Source organism: Vanessa atalanta, chromosome 3, assembly GCF_905147765.1.
Source record: "Vanessa atalanta chromosome 3, ilVanAtal1.2, whole genome shotgun sequence".
NCBI classification, from domain to species: Eukaryota; Metazoa; Arthropoda; class Insecta; order Lepidoptera; family Nymphalidae; genus Vanessa; species Vanessa atalanta.
This window is the reverse complement of record NC_061873.1, coordinates 2,339,089-2,362,386: the sequence shown is the minus strand read 5'-3', so window position 1 is coordinate 2,362,386 and position 23,298 is coordinate 2,339,089. Positions and strand designations below refer to the sequence as shown.

The 23,298-nt window shown below is 32.9% G+C and overlaps 1 protein-coding gene across 4 annotated transcripts in view; it reads right to left on the bottom strand.

The window, feature by feature from the left end:
* Nucleotides 1-22,131, bottom strand: part of LOC125077080 (protein spire) — a 145,228-nt gene extending 123,097 nt beyond the window's left edge. For all 4 annotated transcript variants that reach the window (XM_047688874.1, XM_047688875.1, XM_047688877.1 and 1 more), the window contains exon 1: nucleotides 21,535-22,131. In XM_047688874.1, coding sequence (XP_047544830.1) covers nucleotides 21,535-21,799 — 265 coding nt within the window. In that variant the 5' untranslated portion in view covers nucleotides 21,800-22,131. The remainder of the gene's footprint in view (nucleotides 1-21,534) is intronic.
* Between the last annotated feature and the right edge of the window lie 1,167 nt (nucleotides 22,132-23,298).

The following is a 23,298-nucleotide window of genomic DNA, read 5'->3' as shown; positions in this document are numbered from 1 at the left end:
TAAATATCTTTATATTCAAAATTAACAATTCGTCTATGGCAAAAGGACGACTATTATTTTATCTGTTGTACGGTGATAGGAGAGGACTTCAGTTAAGGGTCATGAGCGTGACTATGCTTAACCCCTGTTTTTCTTAGGTAAAGAAAACCTGCCGACACGACCAGTGTAAAAAGTGCCCGGTTAAAGTAAATAGCCAGATTGGCTTATGCCTTTCAGGAAGAGCCCAACGAAGCGCAAAACGAAGAACTAGGTGCCGATTCTAGAAACATGTTTTCAATTTATCGCAATCGAATCGAAACATTATCGTTGCCGTTCAGCCGTTTTCCTATTATACAAACACAACAATCCGGTTGTAATTCGATCGAATTTGGGTCGTAATATAATCGGAAACGTATCATAAGCGTTACAAGTTAGTAGATTATTGTCGCCCTTGTACTGGGCGACTATAATCTACTAACTTTCGACTTAACCATATGAACGAAACGCAACAGACCACAGTAACAGCTGCACTGTATACTTCCCAATTCTGGGCCAGAGCCTCCTTTCCCTTTGAGGAGAAGGTTTAGAGCATATTCTACTACACTGCTCCAATGCGATGTGGTGGCACACATGTCGCAGAATTTCGTTAAAATTAGACACATACAGGTTTCCTCACGATGTGTTCCATCACCGCCGAGTACGAAATGAATTATAAGCACAAATTAAGCATATGAAAATTTAGTGGTGCTTGCCTAGGTTTGAACCTGCAGTTAAGATGCACGCGTTCTAACCACTGTGCCATCTCGGCTCAAAAAACGGCTGAACGAAACGCGATAGCATGGAATACGAGCAAAAACCATATGTTATAGTATGAATAATAACAATACCATAATGTTTTGAGCATGTAGTAAAGTCAAACAAGATTACACGCAGACAAATTAATAACACACTTAACCGCTTTAAGTAGATTGTTTCAAGTGGATTCAATTAACCAACATTAAAAAACTTGTCCTACTTATCACAAGGATTATTTTACCGTTTTGAATTAACCCTTTTTCTTAATTTAAAAAATCACAACCAAAAAAAGATAAAAACGCTATTAAACTTTTACCGACAAACGCATTCGCCCTTTATGGTGAAAATGAAAAAGTCAACCGACTTTAATTCATTTATTACAAATGTTTAAAATAAAAAGGTATATTAATATTTTATTAAACATGATATTCTCAAAAACGAACTTTTCGAACTTAAATATTATGCATTTTTAATTAAAGTAAAGAAGAGGATTATTCCATCACCGTTACTTTATGGTCTGGCTTTGTGCAAGCCCGTTGGGGTAGGTACCACCCAGTCACCACTAATTCTGCCGCCAAACAGCAATGTAGTATGTGTTCCGTTTCCAAAGCCTACTGTTACAGGCTCAAGTGACATAACATGTTAGTTCTTAATTTGGCTGGCCGCCATGATGAGCTGGCATTGGGCTAGCTACTTTATAAAATAAAACGCTGCTCCAGCGCAGGTTAGTAAACACACATGTGGAAGATTTCCAAGCACGATTTGAAGATAATTAATAAACGCAAACTCAGCACTTGATCATTCAGCGGTTCTTCCCTTAATTTGAACCCACAATCGCATTAGGATTCAGCAGTTACTAACTACTGGGCCATCTCAGAATAAGCATTATTAAATGAAAGTAAAACATTATTTATAACATCATGTCTACCATTTTTAAACGTATACATGCAGTCTTATTTACAAACTTTTGACAATCTGATGGTAACAACAAGCAAATGCGACCATCTGGTAAGATGGTAAGTAGTCTCAACTGGCACCGTACGTAGTTCAAACCACACAACGCTAATCTTAAAGTTTCTTGCTCCGTTGTATGTGCTGCCTAGGTGGCTAAGATTATGACTAGACGTAATATTAAATAATTCCCTTAAGGTTATACCTTTGCTTAAACACATTTGTATTGTAAAGGGCATTGTTATAGCCCTTCCTGTCTGTAAATACATTCACTCACTGAGCCCTCCAACATATAGTAATACAAAAGGTTACAATTGATAAAATATTGATGTATGGTATTTATTGATTAAACTATAATACCTCAGACATGTGATAGACATTCACACTGTAATTCTAGAAACTGATTTACTTCTCCATTTCAATGTAAATTTACAAAAATTAACATTATATTATAAAATAATATGGTAAAATTGTCAACACAAGATAATTAAAAGAAAAATTGTAACCATTCTTCTAAGAAAGGGACCGCTTGAACTGCCACAGCTCTTAATTGAGTTATCTTAGATGCTTTCCAACTACATGTTTGTTTTCTGACGACGTAACTCTTCAAATATACATAGCTAGTTGTTGCCCGCGGCTTTAGGTATTCGTATTTCGTCAAGTATTAAGCATATAGAGTGGCCTACAGCCAACCTTGGAGCTTAATACCAAATTTTATCAACATTGTTCAGTGATTTGGCCGTGAAAGAGCTACAGATAGACCGACAGACAGAGTTACTTTTAATATTAGTATAGATAAAATTAATATTCAAACTTTAAAACACAACAGGATGTGGCAAGTTTAAACTCGTAGCCATCGTTGAACACACACTATATATATATATATATAAAATAGCATAGCACAATCTAGATGTAAAATATTTTTTATTCCTGTTTTATTAAACGGCTATTGCAAGAACGGGGTGCAGGGTCATGGTGCGGAACGCCCTTACCTGCGAAAGTTCCCATGGGATCCAGTGCCTTTGTTTGACCATAATAAATTATGAATGGAATTAAAATCAAACCATGTAAAATTTAACATAAGTAGGTACCAATTTTAATAATAAATGTATATTTACGAGAAACGAAACGAGGATTACAACAAATTATACACCTAGTTATCTAACATCCTTTCTAACCCTTAATCAACATATTTCCTTAAAAACTTTTTGATAAATTCGCAAGGTTTATATTTAATATGTCTTTAATATGTCCCTATGTTGAACTTATTGTAACTTCAAGGCTACTGCCCTCTTTATCTTCAATCAAAATTACAAAGACTGCGGCGCATTCGTCACAAGCTTTAATAGCATAGGAAATGGCAAGTGCAGACTGTGAAATGCTGCATCATTCTAGCTTACACATTCTATCCTTCTCTAACGATGTTTACATTGTTAAGGAGGAAAGAGATATGATATACAATAATTAAAACTGACTGTGGGAATGCACTTGTGTGCAACGTTAATATTGTTTTAAATCCAATACCTCAATTATTTTCTATTATAATCGATTTATGTCATATTATTCAATATTAAAAAAATATATCAACTGTCAAAAGAATGACCGAAAACACTACTTGGAAAACATTCCTCAAATTTATCGATTCAAATAGGACTTAAATTACTTTTTTATGACAGCCCAATAAACACCATTCTAAATGTTAAATAATTTAAATTTATAGTTACGATACACAAACACTAACTACTTCAGTAGTGTTAATACACATATGTAATCTTAAACCATAATATCGATCGACAACTACGATGTGCTCTAGATGCAAGCGTTTAGCGACATTGACATTGAACCGTCACAGCGGTGGCTGTTTCGTAATTAAAGCTTGCTCATCCGACCCTGACGATACAATTATTTGCTTTGTTATTTCTAAAAATAAAAGATAGTTCCACCGAATTACTGATCTATGAAATTGAATGGGTGACTTAGAAATACATTTATCCCACGGGTTGGGAAAGGCACCTCTTGGTGGGGGTACATGTCAGTCACCTCCTCGTGGTGTACCCTGGGCAACGGGGCCGGCTTGAGCTTGCTCGTCGGCCACGGCTAAGACTGGCGGGAGGGATGCCGCGGGGCTGCTCCTGGTACGTCCCTGATCGACGTCAGGGCGGACCATGTGAGTGGCCTCGTTGGCTAGGAGGGAGTGGGAGGGCTCGCTACTCGAGCCTCCCAGGTGTTTTACACCGGCGGTTTGCGGCGGAGCCTACCATCTTATCCGCCGCAGGGCGTCAGCTTCGTTGACGCCCAGCCTCCAGTGGCGGACTCGGGGGAGTTCGCCACATTCCCGCGTGGAGGATGAGGAGGAAGGCGCGCACTAGGCGCGCTTTCCATGTATATTCAGCCGCCTTACGGCGGCTGCCGCTGGTGGGGTCGCGGTTGCATGCCCTTGGCGATCCCGTGGCCTCACCACTCGGCGGCATGGTGGAAACCCGAGGATGGTTTTAGTGGGTAGGACAGGGCATTAGCACTAGCGTGCCCTGGCACGGGGCATTAGTTCCCGGTTGAGTCCCACATACCCGTCCCGGTCCCCCGACCGGGCGGCATGCGTAAATGCATTTCCTCCTCGTTAAACAAAAAAAAAAAAAAAGGCACCTCTTGGTGGGTCTCGATACACAGAATTTCATCCGACAAAGTGAATTTTAATACCTAAATAAAATATAAATAAACCTTGATTAGAATTATCTATTCATCTTCTGCTATCTGTTTTTGCTATTAACTAGACTATCTAGGCTCTCGATAACAATACATTGCATTATATATGTAGTTTCTACATGATGACAACAATGTTTCAATTCAGAACTCTAAGCGCCAACTTCAAATCCTATCTTTCGAATATCAACAAACGAAATGATAATCAATATCCGAGTCACAGCTAAGTAGCTACTATTAATAGAATACGTCGGTTAAGTAATGTTCTGTACAGGTACTCGTAATAGCCCGATAATAAATGGTTACATGTTCATTAAATAACGTAGATGTAAGAGATTATCTATGAAGAATTAATTATTATAACTGATATTTGCAATATTACATTACAAACATTACGTGGATAAGGCCTAAAAGTACATCGCTCTTACATAAACTAAAAACTCAATAACCAACTATTTCTCAATAAAATGCAAGCGATATCAAAAACGAACGTGCGAAACAAATTAACTTGACTCATTGCAACGTTGAATTTACTGACGGAAAATGTGACATGTTTGTTAAAACATATGAATGTACAAGTTAATCATTCAAACGTAACGGTCTCAGTTGCACGAGTCGCATCGTATCGCAAGGGCCGATTGAAGGCAAAACGATTCATCTCGAAGACAAAGCGACGAACCGTTAACCACAGCGATGCCACTTCAATGGAAAGTAACAAAATTGGAATGAAAATTGAGATAATTGAGGCTTTGAAAGATCGACAAGAAATTACTATTAATGAAGCTGAAGTACACTTTAATATCTTTAAAATGTTCCGCATTTCACATTCACACGTGTCTTTGAAAGGTTCATTATGTGACTATACGTAATTTTAATGCCGTTTTTATATGTAGCATTTGAGTGATTTTTTTCTGATGCATTTTCAGTTCTGTCAAGTATAATAGTTGTACTCGCTTTATTTTAGCAAAACAATATGTGGACTAATTTCGCGTAAAGTTTTACAATATATGAATCGCTTAATATATGGAAAACAGGATATTACAACCTATTAAAGTCCAATGTTTCCTAACCTCCAATTTAATAAAATTTAATAATGAGCAATCGAACCAAACTTTACTTTCCTTTGAAAATAACCCAGCACAAAATGATGACATCTAGAATGAATAAATATTTAATTAATGAAGACTTATTTTTTAAATTGTTCTCATGTTATATCATATCATAGAATGACAGAAATAAAAAGTACATCAACGGTGCACATACCATATATCGTCACGACTGATTGAGTCGAGCACCAGTTCCAGATTTGTAGTAGTTTTATCACTATAAAAACATGTTCTAAGTGCGAAGATGTTTTTTCCTCCAGCAAACATACACATTACAAGTAGTTTGTTTTTTCGTTTAATTTTATTCTAACCATTAACCAAGTAAGGTAATTTTAAAACAAATCTTAACGTTTTTATTGCTTTCTTAATATAAAAAAGTCCTTAGCTCAGATAAAGTTACTGTTGCAAGACGAGGCGAGTCGGACACAAGCCAACGTCGATAGTTATGAGAAGTACAAGCTACTAAGTTACAAAATGTTTGCGTCAGTGACGTAACGGTCATTTTATAAAACTGAGTGACATTGATTCAAATTTGAACTTCAAATTTTACGGTAGATTTGTCATTGTGATTGCCGAGTCGTAAATAAATCATTATTTTTTTATCATAAAATATAAGTAAACGACGTAAGTCATAATTAGCTTTAAATCTTCTCAAGAAAAACACATCCGTGATATAAATAATTTAAATTAGTTTGCCGAGTTCTATTTTAAAACAATCGATTGAGTGGCTATAATGACGTCAGTAGAAAGTCTAGACAGTGGTTATGTATTTAATGTTAACATTTACTATAGCCCTTTCAAACATGTTTACGATGAACGTTAAAAGCCTTTTTAAACTAATTTCAAGGTTAATTATCGGCTCCATCGACATAATCGCAACCCTCTTACGCAATGGCTATAGTTACCTCCCGCGCTCTCACAAACTTAACGACCGTTCAGCTTGTTTCCTTGACATTGACATTATAATGAATAGCCAGCGACTCGCTGACTCATTTAACTAAAGTAGATAAATTTGACGTTCTCGAGAGAAATTGCAAATATCTACACCTTTCACAATATACATAGATTTTATAGTTCCGTTATTTTTTATTATATATACACAACCGTTCATAAATATTTTCTAAAAATGCTCTTATATTGATTTCTTTCAACACAGTAGTCCAAATGCGTTGCAGTCATAACTCTTGGCCCACACCCAATGGATCCTATTTGGCTTGCTTCCTATCCTTGCTTGAATCCTGAGCCAAATTTGTACATTAAGGATATCATTTTAGGTATACGAAATGGGAGCGAAATCATTAATCTTAAATATGTATGAATCTAATGAGGTCATAAAAGAACAGAAAACTTGAAAAATCGCATCATTTACACTTAGATTACTTTTGCTCGTTACAAACATGTAAAAAAGGCTTTTGGTGACTAGCTTTACATGAACAATAAAAATGGTTATTTGTTCTAATTAGGTGGTGGAAATTAAAGCGCACTACGCATAAAATGCATCGGAAAGTGTCTGTCCTTGCGTTCTCAGGGTTTATATCGTGTTACACTCATGTCTCACCTCACATGTTTTCGAACAGTACATATCTAGCATATTTTTAATAAAATTGATAGAAATAAACCTCTATATAAACCTCTCGTTCGATAATTTTTAGTCCTTTTTCTTGAATATCAAATTATATGTAAATTTTTGTCCCTGAAATTAAAACCATTATTTAAATTAATATCCTCAATAGTTTGATCGTATACACGTTCAATATAATGTTCAGTTATCTCAACGTTCTTCAATGATTCGAGTGGTTTTATTTCTAACCAATTATTATAAGAAATGCAAAAGTAACAATATTCCTGCGGCTACGTTTCTGCGGTCTCGTCTGGTTAACGCACGTCGCATTACAGACACCTCATAAAGTGTTAGATCGTCGACCGCAATCTCATTATACGTGTACAAGTACATATATTTTTTTTTAATAATTATATATACGATTGGTGAATGGTCACCACCGCCTTAGGACATTACCGCTGTAAGAAATAATGAACATTCCTTACATCACCAATGCGTCACCAAGCCTGGGAGTTAAGATGTAATATCCCATGTTCCTGTAGTTACACTGGCTCACTTACATTTCAAGCTGGAACACAATAATACTAAGTATTGCTGTTTACCGGTAGAACATCTATTAAGTGGGTTGTACCTACTCAGACCACCACGTACAACTACCACTTTATAGTTCTATTGCTTTAATATATTTTATTTAGTTGTTAAGATCTTTTCAACAATGTAACAAAATAATACTCTAACGTCATATAAACATTGCGACATCATGCGCTTAGCATGATAACTAATGAAACTTTATCAGTGGAACACAATCTAGCTATGATTACAACAATTACATTAAAATATATCGTCAATATAGCAATGGTATAATGGTAAAAAGTCAAAGGATCAATCCTGACCTCTTGGGCTATTGTCGTCCCCATTCCTAGCACAAGCTTAAACTTAATTGGAGAGGTAAAAAAGGTATATTAGTCATTCCTTAAAATGGGTCATTGCTAATAATTGTATTCTTTAAAAATATATATATTTACCTTCTACAAAGGAGATATTGCAACATAATATTATAAATGGAATGTTCAAATCTTTTTATTGATTTAAAATCGAACACGAAAAATATTCGGTCATCATATGTGAGGACAAACATTGGTGCGCATGAGCATATCAAATGTCAAAGCGTCCGCCCACAGTGCAGCCCCGCAAGGCCGCGGGCCTACGCCCCAGTTAGGAGAAAGGAAGCTATTGTAATGCTCTGAATCACGACTACACCCGAGCTGTCAGTGGGAATATGCGCGGGAGCATGCGACGATGTCATACATATGTTACATCAAATGATTTATGACATGAACGAATCGATGGCCCTTGGATAATGTGAAAGATTTTAAAGCGATAATAGCTGTGAAAAACTCTTGCTCCTCGAGTATTCTGATTGAAACGATAGCCATTCAATTAGTCCCCTTTACTTGAATAATTGAAGTACCTACGTTTCTACAAGCACATTTGAATCATCGCCTTTACTGTTTATGATTTCATGTATAAATTAGATTTGTATTAGACTTTCCTTAAACGAAAGATTACCGTCAACTATTCACAATAATAATAGAAAAGTCATATTGTATTTATTAATGAATCAACAAAGACAGCAAAAAACAACAAAAATATTATCATCAAATGTTTTTTCTATATTAATATTATAAAGAGGTAAATTTTGATTGTTTGTATGTAACCTATCTCCGGAACTAATGTACGGATTCAAATTTTTTTGACACTGTTAGATTATTCTCGAGTAGTATAGAGTACACCCGAATTGTATAATTGCTGTGCAAAGCCAAGACGGGTCGCTTTTATATTTATAAATTTGAACCTTTGTCTGATGTATTGACATTTAAATATTATAAGAAATGTTATATGTATGTAATTATAAAATATTTGACAGCTGATCTTGTACTAACTAAACGAAAAGATTATTGTGTGACTGTGTGTGTGTGTGTGTATAATATTGATTAAAGTGCAATATACAATTTAATAAGTATATGATCTATATTTTTTACAGGTATAATGTTTTTACAAAATGTAATTTATATTTCAAACATATACATATATATTGGAAGATTTTCAATTCAATTAACGAATTCGGCACATGTCGAATCGGAAGTTTATGATTCAACGTTTGTACATCGAATACAAAATAATGCGCGGGCGCAGGTTTGCGAAGCTCAAGGCCATTTGTTTCGATTTAAAGCGACATGGTATGAAGGACAGATTATTAACGTGTTATTATGTTATTATAACTATTGCATAATAATTTATAAGCAATAAGATATTTTGAAAGTAATCAAATAATGTATAAATATAATTTACACAGTTACATAGGTTTTGTGTATGCAAATATTCTTATTTAAGTTCTTATAACCTCTGTCTATCAATTTGATTGACAGTTAATCGTAATTTAAAATCATTAATTGTGATAGGAAAATAGAGATTTATAAATTATAGTATTTTGACGGTGGACATGAAGACGCAGACATTGAAATTGACTATGACAGGGACATTAGACTGTCAGAAGTAAGATGCTATACGTATGTAATTACAATGTAAATACATAATATGTATAATGAGGAATTACCTTTAATAATATTGAAAAACTTTCCCTCCGACCTTGTTCATTGATCACATCCTCTCACCGTGTTCTGATAAATCTCACATGATTTAGAAGCTGTCAGTCCATATTAATATAATCCGTGACGTAAATGATAAGAGAAATCAAACCAGATAAAATCTGTTGCAACAAAACATCTTCAAAATAAGATAAACTAAAGTTTATTTTTCCGGTAAAATGCGGATTATTCTAGAATCTATCTATTGATTGAAAAATTAATATACATATTATGATATTGAGAAAGTTAATGATGACAGGACAACGCAATCGGTTGTTAAACATGCGAAATTGAGTTCATTAACTTTTACAATAATTTTAACTTCGCTCAGCATAACACACACATAACCTAAAAATTAAAATAAACGTAATGAATAAATGAGAGAAAGCGGTCATAATGATCTAAAATATCTAAATTTTAGATTTCACATGCTAACGCTTTTACAAGACAATTATGCAAACTCTTTAAAACCACATAACATTTGAAATTAAAAATATATATGATCATAAAAAAAAAACTATTAAATAACGACCACTTCCTATGTGTCCAATCATTTTTAGCATTAACCACAACATATAGACATTTCTTAGAAAGATAACAACTATTATTGTATAGCGGCGATTATTTTATAATTTACGTTTTAAAGTTCATGATTAGTAAATAAAATGATTACTAGCCTTACACATCGGCTCATAACAATTGATTTGTATCCCATAAGTACTTCTTATTTGTTGAATCCAAGAAGGGCAATTCAATTCAAGGTCATTCTATAATATTAATCAAACAGCGCTACATAAATAAATTGGATTGTATTAATGTAAGATTCCCACAAACTAATTTACAAATCAATAGATTCAGCTTTACTAGAAATAATAGCCCCTTGTGAGTCATATTCTCAACGGATTCTAAACCACAAACATTTTAATGTAACAAAATACAACTAAGCATTAAAATCAAACAAGTAATTTTCAATTGAATTATAATTTATAAATGAATATGAAAAGATCAACAAAAACGGCAAAGAACCGAATCAAATATCCAGTCGACGATAAACTAAGAGTAGCAGACGCAGGCATATTTCTCGTAACATATATTGTATATCGTAGTACGGAACAAAATTATGCAATAGGACGTTGAGACGATATGTTTTACACACATTATGATGTAACTTATCGGAAGAATTCCATTAACAGGTTCACTTTTAAATATATTTAGATAAACAAAAAAAAAACATAATTCGAATGCGTTTCGGTTACGAAACTGACAATATCGAAAAACTATAATCACTATTAAAACAGGTTCCCGTTTAAAATTATAGCAACCCGGAGGCTGCGTGAACACCGTGTTTAAGATAAGTAAGCGGGGCAGAGCACTCGTTATTTTTAAAAATCTAATCATAATAGATATTGAAGGTTGAGAAAAACGGCGTCTGTTGATTAATGAGATAATTTAGCTGACTCTAAGCGGAGTGCTTTAGTCGATAATCCACAATGAAAATATCATTCGTCGGACGAAATTACAGCCGTAATATGATTGAGTCTGACGATCATTAAAATCTCTTTGATATTTAGTGTTCCGTGTTAAATTGCATATTAAACATAATTACAAATGTAATAATTAAAATTGATGTGAATAACAATTTCAATGTTTTCGTTCAAAACTGCTCAACAGCAGAATGTTTTTTATTTTTTAAATAATACGTATTTAAAATAAATGAAAAAAAAAATCATTTATTTTGAATTTATAAAGAAAATCATATATTTAATTTTTACTGAGCGGGCGTTATGCAATGATAAAGTAATTACAACAAATTAAATATTATTTTAAGATTGTCAGAATGGCTAACAATTATTATCAAATGTTCTGCCGCCTAAAAGTTCATTACTTAGTTGTACCAATGTTGTGTTCCGGTTTAAAGGGTGAGTGAGCCAGTGTAACTATAGACACATGAGACAAAACATCTTAATTCCTAAGGTCGGTATCGTGTTTGCGATGTAAGGAATGTTTGTAACTTTTTACAACGTTAATGTCTATTAGAGACTATTTACCATCGGTCCATTTGGCTGTCCACCTATCTGTAATATAAAAAAATATGTATGATTCAAATCCTAATTTCCCCCTTATAGGTATCTCTAATAGCGATGTTGACTGTTTCTCGATCTATTTGCTAAAACAACATCGAATAATAAAGCAACGGGTTTTTTCGTTTAATGGAACGTGTATTGAAAAAAAAAAATAGAATCAAGTCATTAATGTTACGAATGTATTAACTATATTATATTATTATTATTATACTATATTAGTTTTGGTGTTTGTAAGTCAATCGAGCTCGTACGTCTGGACAGACAGACTGGCGGAAGATGATTATGTCAGGGGATGGAACGATTTTTATTTTATACTATATATGAAAATGAGTGCTAGTTTTTGTTCGTATTTTTATGAAACTTTGTATGGTTATTGTTTAGCATTAACGTAATTACAAATAGATGGCAAGCGAGTTGCATCGGATAAATAAACAAAGAAAGCAAAGGAGCATTGCACCGCAAAGGAATAATTAAGCATTAAAATTTTATTAACACTAAGACAGCGAAACAAGGCTGTTGTAAGATAATAAAATATTTTTTACATCCTTTTACTGATCGCTCTGAATATATGCAAATAATATTATTGGTTAATTAAGCTACTTATGTTTGTCATATAAATAAAAATCGATTATTTTATGGATTATAAAAAATCGATCTCATTGGTGATTCTTCTAAAGCACGTTGAACTTTCTAAACGATTTTCAATAGCGCTACACTGCGCAATACTCATAAAAATGTCATTGTTATCGTTCCGATCGTAAGTCATTATAATTTGACCGTCCCAACTTTCCGTGGCTCATCAATTTATATGAAGGTCTCATTACTCCGTTAATCACGGGTTAAGAGTTACATAACATTGCGTTCGGAGTTCGGTTCCGGTTCAACGAACAGATTGCCTAATATAAAGATAATAAAGCTATATGATTCTGAAACAAAACATTAACATAATAATGACTAGAGTTCAGAAAACCAAAAATTAATTATAATTGATTTATCAAAACTAAATTATACGTTTATTATTTGTTGTTTGCCCAATATATTATATGAACAAAAACATATCATATAAAAATATCGATCTCCCGCTGCGTTGCACTGCACTATAGTTATACCATGAATAATTAAGGTTGCAGTTAGACGTAAACGTTTACGTGCGACTGACAGGCTGTCGTGTCAATAACAAGTGTTAACTCAGTTTTCTAGGCAACAACATGAAAATCCTTCGAAACCAACGAACTGAGCAGCAACCACGATGTAAACGACATTGCTGAAGACGCACGTTCCTTCTCCTGCTTCATTCATACATTTATGATTAGGCGCGTGAAATTCACCCATCACTTTTCTATCTTTCCATCTCCCTCTCTCCCTCTATTTAAATAGGATAAACCCAAAGGTTCGAGTAAGATACAATTACAAATGTTTTCTATTTATTCAAAGACATAGTGAAACAGGAGGTAATGTGTGAATTGATAGAATTGGAGTAACTGGATGAACCGGTGTCGCTGCGGTGACGTACAGTGTCTCTTTACTTATTTCATTTACAATGTGGTTGCTATAACAGTAGATCTTGTGTACAATTTTTGCTGTTACTGCACAGTCTATAAAATAATTGCCCTTACAAGTTTTTGTCAGGGAAAATTGATTGAGTCGTAAGTAATATACTTGGGTTGTATGGGAGAGATAGCTAATTAACCATAATATTTTTATATATTTTTAGTTTTATTAATTTTTTTGTACTAAGATTTATGTATATTATATGTTGTGTTGTACAATAAACTATATTAACAGTAACTTATTATCAACACTTTTTTTAATACAAGTAACATGCGTTAATGTCCTTTATAATGTATTTAAAAGAAAAAACACTAAATATGCATTTTTTTATGGCATTGATTGGCGGACGAGCATATGGGCCACCTGATGGTAAGTGGTCACCACCGCCCATAGACAACGGCGCTGTAAGAAATATTAACCATTCCTTACATCACCTATGCGCCACCAACCTTGGGAACTAAGATGTTATGTCCCTTGTGCCTGTGATTACACTGGCTCACTCATCTTTCTAATCGATACACAACAATACATTTATTTGGCGGTAGAATATCTGATGAATGGGTGGTACCTACCCAGACGGGCTTGCACAAAACCCTACCACCATGAGTAAGTAAATAATTCCAAATATCATAGTTTGATCAATTTTTATGTCTTATAAATAGAATATTTTACATAAAGCAAACATTTTAGACAACCTATCAATATTTCGCTTCGACATAGCTATTTTTCATGAGCAAATCTTATCGAAACAAAGGTCGTTCGTTATCACACAAATGCGTCACAGATACCGATAATACAATTTATTGAGCGAAATGCTTTTTGTATCGAAACAGTGAGGTGATTGATCCTTATTTCAAGATAAAAACATAAAACTAAGAAACTATTGCCTTTTTCACTGTATAATTGCAAACGTTTATAAACTAGTTTTTGTATTAAGCGAGTTCCCGGTTGATATAATACCTCATCCGGAGATCAATTTAATTTTGTAAATGACGCAATATTTTCAAGTTTCTGGATTGCTGCGATTTAGGTCGTGAATAAGCTCTACTTTTAATGTACGTGTACTTGTAATGTAATTAATTTAAGAGAGTTTTTTTCGCCGGTTCTTCCTCGGTTTTTCTTCTTCTTTTCTAAGGTGATAGTTTTTAATTTAACAATCAAATGAATGCAATGAATATTATATTTTGAATAAAGTAATTTCGTTTGACATGCAAACACAAAGATCTTATATATATATATATAAAATATTTAACATCTAAGGGAACATAAATGATATAATACCTACTCAAATTTACCTTTACCGTATTTCGGTACAGAAAACAAAAACATTTTTAATAAAATTAACATAAACGTAGGTAGCTATAGGTTATTTATTTATTTTATTTTTAACATGGAATATTTCGAAAATAGAAGAGGATTTCAACCAAGCGATCATTGAAAAAAGTCGTTAATTGCAAAGTACTCATTAAAATACTAGAAAATCCCATTCGAACATTATACTTTTATATACATAGTCTGTAATCAACTGGAGTTTTATTTCAAAAGGCTATCAACAAATGTTAATAGGCGTTCAAAAATGAATTTAAATCTGGCATACTATGTAATACTTTCTTTTTACAATTACTTTTGATAAAAAATATTTAATGTACGTACCTAGTATATAAAAGGAAAGATATAAATATTAATGTACATAGGTGTCTCATATATTATAATTAAGTAATGTTAAGTATATTAGATCCAAATAGGATATACATACAATAGTAAATGACATATATATGTATGTATATGCATGTATGAAAATATGGTCAGAATTAATTAAACTATTCTTATAATAATTAGTTTAAATTTTTACGTAAGTTTCATCCAATCGTTATAAAGAGTAACGTTGCACTCTTGACTCAAAAGTTTAACGTTATTAAATAATGGACAAATTCCTCTTATAATGAAGCATATTAAAGTTATTTCGAACTGTTTATAAACACTTTACAAAAAGACTATTTATAAATTTGTACGAAGAATTGTAAGCATTCGAAGATAATTGGCAAAGGTGTTCCTGCATGAGTGCAGTGTCGCGTGCCGCGGCCGGTCTAAGAATGTTGCATTACTGCGACAGGCATGTGGTACAGACGAGTCGACAATGTGGCTATGAAAATTTTTGTTCTTATATGAAAAATATTCAAGTTGTGAAAACCCATATCTAAAAGTTAATTTAGAATATTTTAATTGACGATTTCAAAATTTGACTTTGAATATATTTGAATTGTGTTGTGCAGAAACGTCCAAAACACAATTTAAAGGTCAGGTTTACTGTAAATGTATTTAGTACATAACTTACAAAGTCAGTATGTAAACCGAATTAGGAAGTCTGTACCCGGGTATACGGATTTGTGCAAAGCCGTCTAGGTCCAAACAGCAATGCATTGCTGGCTTCTGGTCTGAGCCAGCTTAAAATATAGGCACACGATATATAACTTCTTAGTTGTCATGGTTATTGGCGCTTTAGTAAACAACGTTCTTTTATTTATGGTATAGTTAGGTGGGCGGGCAAATGGGCCACCTGATGATAATGCTATAAGAAAAATTAACCATTTCTTACATCGCCAATGCGCCACCAATCTTGGGAACTAAGATGTTATGTGCTTTGTGCCAAGTTTAAATTTTAACTGGTAAAAAAGTTTCTTGACATCCCAAACGACTACCGTGAAATTGAACAACAAAAACAAAATGATTCTACACTATACTAAGTAATGTTTAATATTTAACCCGTATACGTTTATCTCTAAGTAATTAAAACCTAACATGACGTACCTATGACTTCATTATCAGCCGTTACATGTAGTTACCTCCCGGATGTAACGTCAGTACGGGTAACGAGGCAGCCTAGCGAGAATATCGATCGAGCGACCTTGAAACCCAGGACCCACCCTTATACAGTCAGCATGACGCCTACGACTTTCTGTATATTTATGGTCGCCTGGTACACGTGTATAGAAACGATCTATTATTAGAACGAAACTTTCTATAACAGTTCATTTAATTTTTAACTTTACTCTGAAGAAAACTCTTTTTTTACCTACTTAATTCAATTCATAGGATAATAAAAAAAAAAACTTAAGTTCGATAGTAATTCAGCCTAATATTAAATGATTTAAATAAATGAATAAGCACAAAATGGTGTTTAAATAACGATAATAACATCATAATGTAAATTTAAAGAACAAAGAAAGTTCGAAACAAAAGCTCTTACAAACAAGCAGGTTTTAGGTGTCCATTGTTCCTATTTGAGTTATAATTATTTAAAGCGTATACGATAACACAAATTACAGATATTAAAAAAAAACAGTCGGTGGACACTGTCTGTCATGTATTATATATTTATATACGAATACCTTCTTCGAAACGCTACATCTTTTGATAAGTTTTATGTATATTAGTTTAGTATTATTTTCAGTTAGGGACGACAAAAAATAACGTCTCCATATATAGATTATGTGAACAGTATTAATAGATTACCCATCTCACTTTATGCTCGGACATTAAAATAGACGTATAATATATAAATAATAGTACATTTTTCTTTATCTTCTTCGAGCACTCTTTAGTTAACAGTTGAAGATCGAATTTAAGCGCAACATTCAATATATTTATAAAGCTATATTACGTTACGATCAAATTAAATGTTTCTGAAACGATAAGACGTCAGATACAAATAATGTCACGTGGCTTTTATTTTTTTAAACTGTCGTTTAAACATTAATAATAGATTAGTACTAATAAAACAGCACTTTATTTTATTTTTCAATGTAATTACAATATCATAAGATCTTCCTTGAAATGTATTTGTAGTTCGTCTAAGCAAAGCTCCTTCCTACAAACTACCTGGATAACTTTGACCACCTTTTCTAGGAAACACGTACAGAATCGACAGGTATATTGAGGTATACTATTCAACTGTAACTGGTTTAAAAACTATAAATATACACAAAAAGAGGTCCGGCCTATTGTGGTAACTTTTTTTAACGGAAGCCGTTCTTTGAAACTAAAAATTTATTTATTGATAGGCAGCAAAGGGATTTCAATGTGAATCGATTTCATTTCCAGCCATCAAAGAAACCGCAATCGATTTTTTGCCGGCGAAGAATTTGAGTTATGAAAATTAATTCCCTAAATAGTATCAAGTGATAAAAATCTGATTTAAAAGACAGTTGTGAACTCTTCGATAAATAATAAGTAATATCACTGATAAAAACTATAGAAAATAACAAACTTCCGTTTATTTACAAAAAAAAAACGAAACATTTACCGATAAATATTAAGTCGGCATAAAAAGTTCGCGTTCAATGATTCTTCCGGAACTGAGGTAGTTTCTCGCGCCACAATCGGAGAGAAAACTCGAATTCTCGAAATGACAGCACAATAAGAACCTGCGTAAAGCTCGGAATACACGAACAATACGTAATTATAAAATACGTTTCGTACACGAGCGTACGTCGTGTTTGCACTATTTCCACGCTCACCGCCATTCAGAGTTCATCAACTCCCGATTATACGATCAAAACTTGATTATTTGTATAATAAAAACAACGTATTCGATGTACCTGTTATTATTTTTATAGCAAAAGTTTCAAATACCAAAAAATTTCATAATCATTTTAAAAATATATTTGCTTTATTCTTTTGTATTTAAATTGGTTCTTTTGTTAGTACTCGCGTAAAGGTATCTGTTATAATATCGGCGGAGCGCGAGTATCGGATAACTATTTACATTATCAATGTGTAAAATTTATTGAAATATGTTCCTTTCAAGTTATTAAAGCAACAGTATGTATACATTTATTATTAATCACTCGGGTTCAATTGTATGATTAAATACTATTATTAATGCGAATAAGATTATTTACAATTTTATTTTATCAATTACTATAAAAAAGTAAGTTATTATAGTAATTTATATAGATAACATAATGGAGTAACTAAGATCTCATTACCCCAACGTGTGACGCTAATAGGTTACAATTCCCGATTCCACAACTATGTAACGCTTTATGTAGCAAACTAGAAAATATAAGGGCCCCCAGCCACTAGGCAGCAAGAATATTTGTAGCCAGCCGGGAATTCGAGGTTGCCTAGTGCGCGGGCTCCTATACAACGTCATATGAATTACTGGCTGCCACAGCCTGCTGCCTAGTGCGTTGGGAGCCTAAGAGAACAAAAATCGTTGATGTCTTCTCATTCTTTTTGTTTTTCGCCAAACTATACGGTCTTTGTAATTAAATTGAATAAGATATTTATCCACCTAACACAATAAACCTACTTGTATTTTATAATTTAGATTAAATAAATATTATTTATTTGTTTATTAATTACATAGTCTATATATTGTATACTCTGTTAATCTTTAAAAGTTGTTCAATATGTATCAATCACCATTGTATATTCATTAACACAATATTTTGTAACAACTGTGATGGACCACAGTTCATAAAAATAAAATAGTAAAAATAAAACAGAAAATACAGACGAATAATAATAGATATATTAATTTAATCTCTCTCTCTCTCTCTCTTAAAGGTCTCACATCACATCAACCTAGTTGCAGCTAGTCTACATATATATTATCTGTTATAAAAAAAACTAATTAGTACTCTTAACGCACTTAATTCATCAGTCTATTTTAACATAAAATGCGTGGAAGACAATTAATCCCGTAACAATAGAATCTTTACGTTTATTGAACAAAGTTCGTGTGAATTTGAACATAAAACAATAAATATGTTCTTGAACCGAAATCGAGCAAAAACACCGATAGCAGCGGAAACGACATTGAAAAGCGGGTCGCATTCGATAACCTGCAATTTATTGGACGAGTTTTTCAGACACTTGAAATCCGTATCACTCAACAACAACTCATTTTTTTCCATAGAATCATTTCTATCACGATTATTACATACAAATATTAATATATTACACAAGATTATTCAGAAATCAAATCCCTATCATTCAAAGAAAAAAAAAACGTATTCAAAAATTTTACTGAACTATAAATTGGTAGATGGTAGACATTAGGAAATGAATCTCCTGTACCAAACAAGATACATATAGAAGACAGAGACAGATAGAAGACAAAATCTTATGATAAAATTTCGACAAGTTGTACTACTAGAAATCAAAATTAAAGCATAGTATGCAGGAAATGTAGAACTCTTTATTTAGGAAGTTGGGAGCAGCTATTGTAAAAAGCTGACACTGACAAATATCCATCCTACGTATAGTAGTCTATTAATAAATAACACGAAATATTGAAGTTATAAAATCGCCTTACTTCTACATACCTAGATTCATAAATCAATGATAGTGTCGCCTATCGTCGCGTTTCATTTCATAAAGCAGCCGGCTAATAAATTCATTTAACGGCAAATAGGTCAGTACACAATAAAATGCATATAAAGTTGTTGGACCGGTCGAATTGCATCCGTAAATAATAACCAATGAAGGTGTCAGCGAAGATCGCTGTCACACAAGCCTAGATACATAGAAATGGCTACGCAACGCCAACATTTATCGGAAATTATTGTTTGACTACGATAAGTACATTGGTTCGGTTTCAATATTTAGATGGAATTTAGAATCATTAGATTTACATAATGTAATGATCTGTTTATATTATAATAATTCGAACACCACTTGTTTTAATTATAACCAATGTTTAACTATTGTAGTTTATTTACTTGGCATCTTTTCGAGGATCGTAATGATAACTATTCATTTTACGATTTAATATTATTTACGAGAATAAATAGTTATAAAATATTAAATTATTTATTACTAGCCGTTACTCGCGACTTTTTACAGAAATTTGAATCAGAACACAGACTAAAAAACATTCTAAAACCTAGCAAAATTAACGGACGCAAAACAATGCTTTTTGTTAAATTTTGGGGACATTTCGACAATAGTTATTATAGTTTTTAGATTGTAAATAGACGAATAAAATACCTATAAACAAATAAGTATGTGAACATTTTGTTACTAAGTTAGACAGACCCATCCGATTTAGATAAAATAAAGATTAAGCGATTCTGTGGAATACTCCTCAAAAAAATATTAACATTACTAATTTATAAATATTTTAACTATTACCTGGGAAAAAAAGACAGACAAAAAAAAATTATGAATATTTTGGTTTTGTTAACTCGCAACATTGTCATATTAAAATAAATAAAAAAAAAAAACAATTCTTTGGAACACAGACACTTCATTCTTTTTGTATCGATTGTATTTATTTAATGTATCTAAACCTAGTCCAAATTTCAACTAAATTTTGGTGGGTAAGATATCTTAACTGTTCTTCAAAAATCTATTGGTAACACGTAACAACTACCATTTGCGAATACTAATTACTTGATAAATAGAACCTTTTACAACTAATACATACGTTATCACAGGGTTGTCAAATATTGTCGCTAATATCTGTTATTTGTAAGCGTTTTTTGTTTAGTAATAGTCGACACATTCTTAGTTTAACTAAAATATATATATAATAAGAAAATAGCAAAACACGTTACGCATAATGATGAGTTTGTGTTCATTACTTTAAATTCATCTTAACTCCTCGAAACGGTTAAAAATCGTTTAAAATAATAAATTGTCAAAGATTAAATGATATTATTTACATGAAAATCTTAGGAATCCTAGGATATTATACAGTAACAAAAATGTGCTGTAATAGAAGTTTACAAAATTGTAAATAGAATCGTATTTGAAGTATTGCCGTATCATACTTTACAATTACATCAAGATCAAATATAATACCTACTCGTCTGATAACGTGAAATTTTGTTCGGGTCATTTGCATAAACGTTACGAACTTGGATAATAAACGACTATTTATAAACGACTGGTTGTTTAGCACATGCCGTCCTTTTCCTGAAGAAAGAAGTAACAGACATTCTCTTGCTCAATTTTAATTTACTACAAAGAGACAGATTTTTTTACCTAATGTCAATACTTATAAACGTAATGTTTGAGTTGTAAAGTGTTTGATAATCTTACTTTTTATCGAGTCATAAATCATAATTACATCGTTTCGCTTCACTTCGAATGCCGCGCACGGCACAATGTATTTGTAGTAGCAATAGGAGCATGTATAAACGACTCACCTCTCGTATGCAACAGCGTGCTAGGGTGCACGGTGCCATCCTTATGAAGCAGAACGTGTGATAGCTCCGTTGGTAAATAGTAAGCGGTACCTTCGTCTAAACATTTTTGGTAGCAACGGGATGTTTGGTAGAACAGAGCCCAGGCGTGCTCCTCGCTTATGTTAGAGTTGAAGGCTTTAAGGATCTGCTGCAATGTCAGACAGTCGGCGGCGTCCAGCGCGACTTCAGTCCCGCCGGGCGTTCCGGCTGAACCCTTGCGCATCATCGCGCTATCCTATAGCACCCGGACCCATTCTTAAAACTCACAAACAGCACTTTATATTATGTCACTTCTTCACCGATCAAATACTACGTTCAATTTGTTTGAAAAACTGAAAATTTTTACGAAAAACAATTTTTACAAAATCATAACAAAAGCGTGTTCTGTCAATGACTCCCCGAAACGTCACTGTCACTATTGCGTTCAGTAAAGTGGGTGGTGTAATAATTTTCCCAACTGTTTTCGTTGGGTGGTTTTGCGTTGCTACGATCGCAAGAGCGCGTGCGCGATTTTACGTTAAACAGGCACAGTTCACATGTACTCTTATCGGCGGTTCGGGCCGAACTAGCGAACGGCATGGTCGCAGTGATCGCCGGACGGTGAGACGCGCGTGGCGGGCGGTCGACGCTCATACGTTCCGCACTCCATAACTACTGAAGATGTACCACCCCGGTATAAATTGCATAAGTCTTTTCTAGAAAGCGACGTATTTTCTATTAATAAATATTTTTCATTGGCCTCTACTAACAAAAAAAAAAATTACTAGAAAATAAACACAATTAACAAATTATTATTAAAGCTTTTGTGAAAAAATAGTAGAGAGTAAGGCAGGATCTGCTTAGTACAATAGAATTATAAAAATCGTGTTTTAATTTTTAATCTGTAAAATATATTTATCGGCTGATTTTATAGCTTAATTCAGTTATGTATATTATAACTACTTACGATGTATTTTAAATGAGGCAATGAGTTTGTTCAATGAAAGGTTGACTACTACCTTATATTCTCAGGACATATCGTGCTTTATCAGAATATCTTTCGTTTGGTTGTTACTTAAAATATTAGCTACAGGTACGTCTCTGTATTCGTTGTTACTGACTATATTGAAATTACTTCAAATATGTAATTAAACAAGATTGATATAATAACCATTATTTATTAGCTTTCTTGTCCCGTTTTTAAAACTTATATGTGGCAATCCTAATGCAAAACACTAATTACAGTATTATAATTAAATATTGTACACCTTAAAACATAGCATTAATGGGTTACTTCTTGTTTTTACTTTAAATTAAGCTGTGCTTATACTGTTTAGTGCCAGGCTTCACGGTCGTATACGTAAGCGATCAGAGCTTCACTCGTATCAAACGGGTGAGGTTTGCAGTGGAAGGATGCATCAATACATTTTTCAACGATAAAATTGCGTCTATTCGTATTGTACGCTCATTAAATCAAGTTATTATTAATAATTAATCATACACAATTTTATGAATATTAGTAAAAAAATAAAAAAAATACACATAAATCATAATGATATTATAATATAATAATCATAATAATTATTAACGATTTCTATTTGTGGATAACAATAAAATTATCCATTACGCTTTACTAATTTATGCGATAAGCATTATTTTATCAATCGTTGTTAATATATATATGACTTATGCGTACTTTTCAGAAGGGGCCGGTCCGGTGCTCGAATCGGATCAGGCTTATTCAGA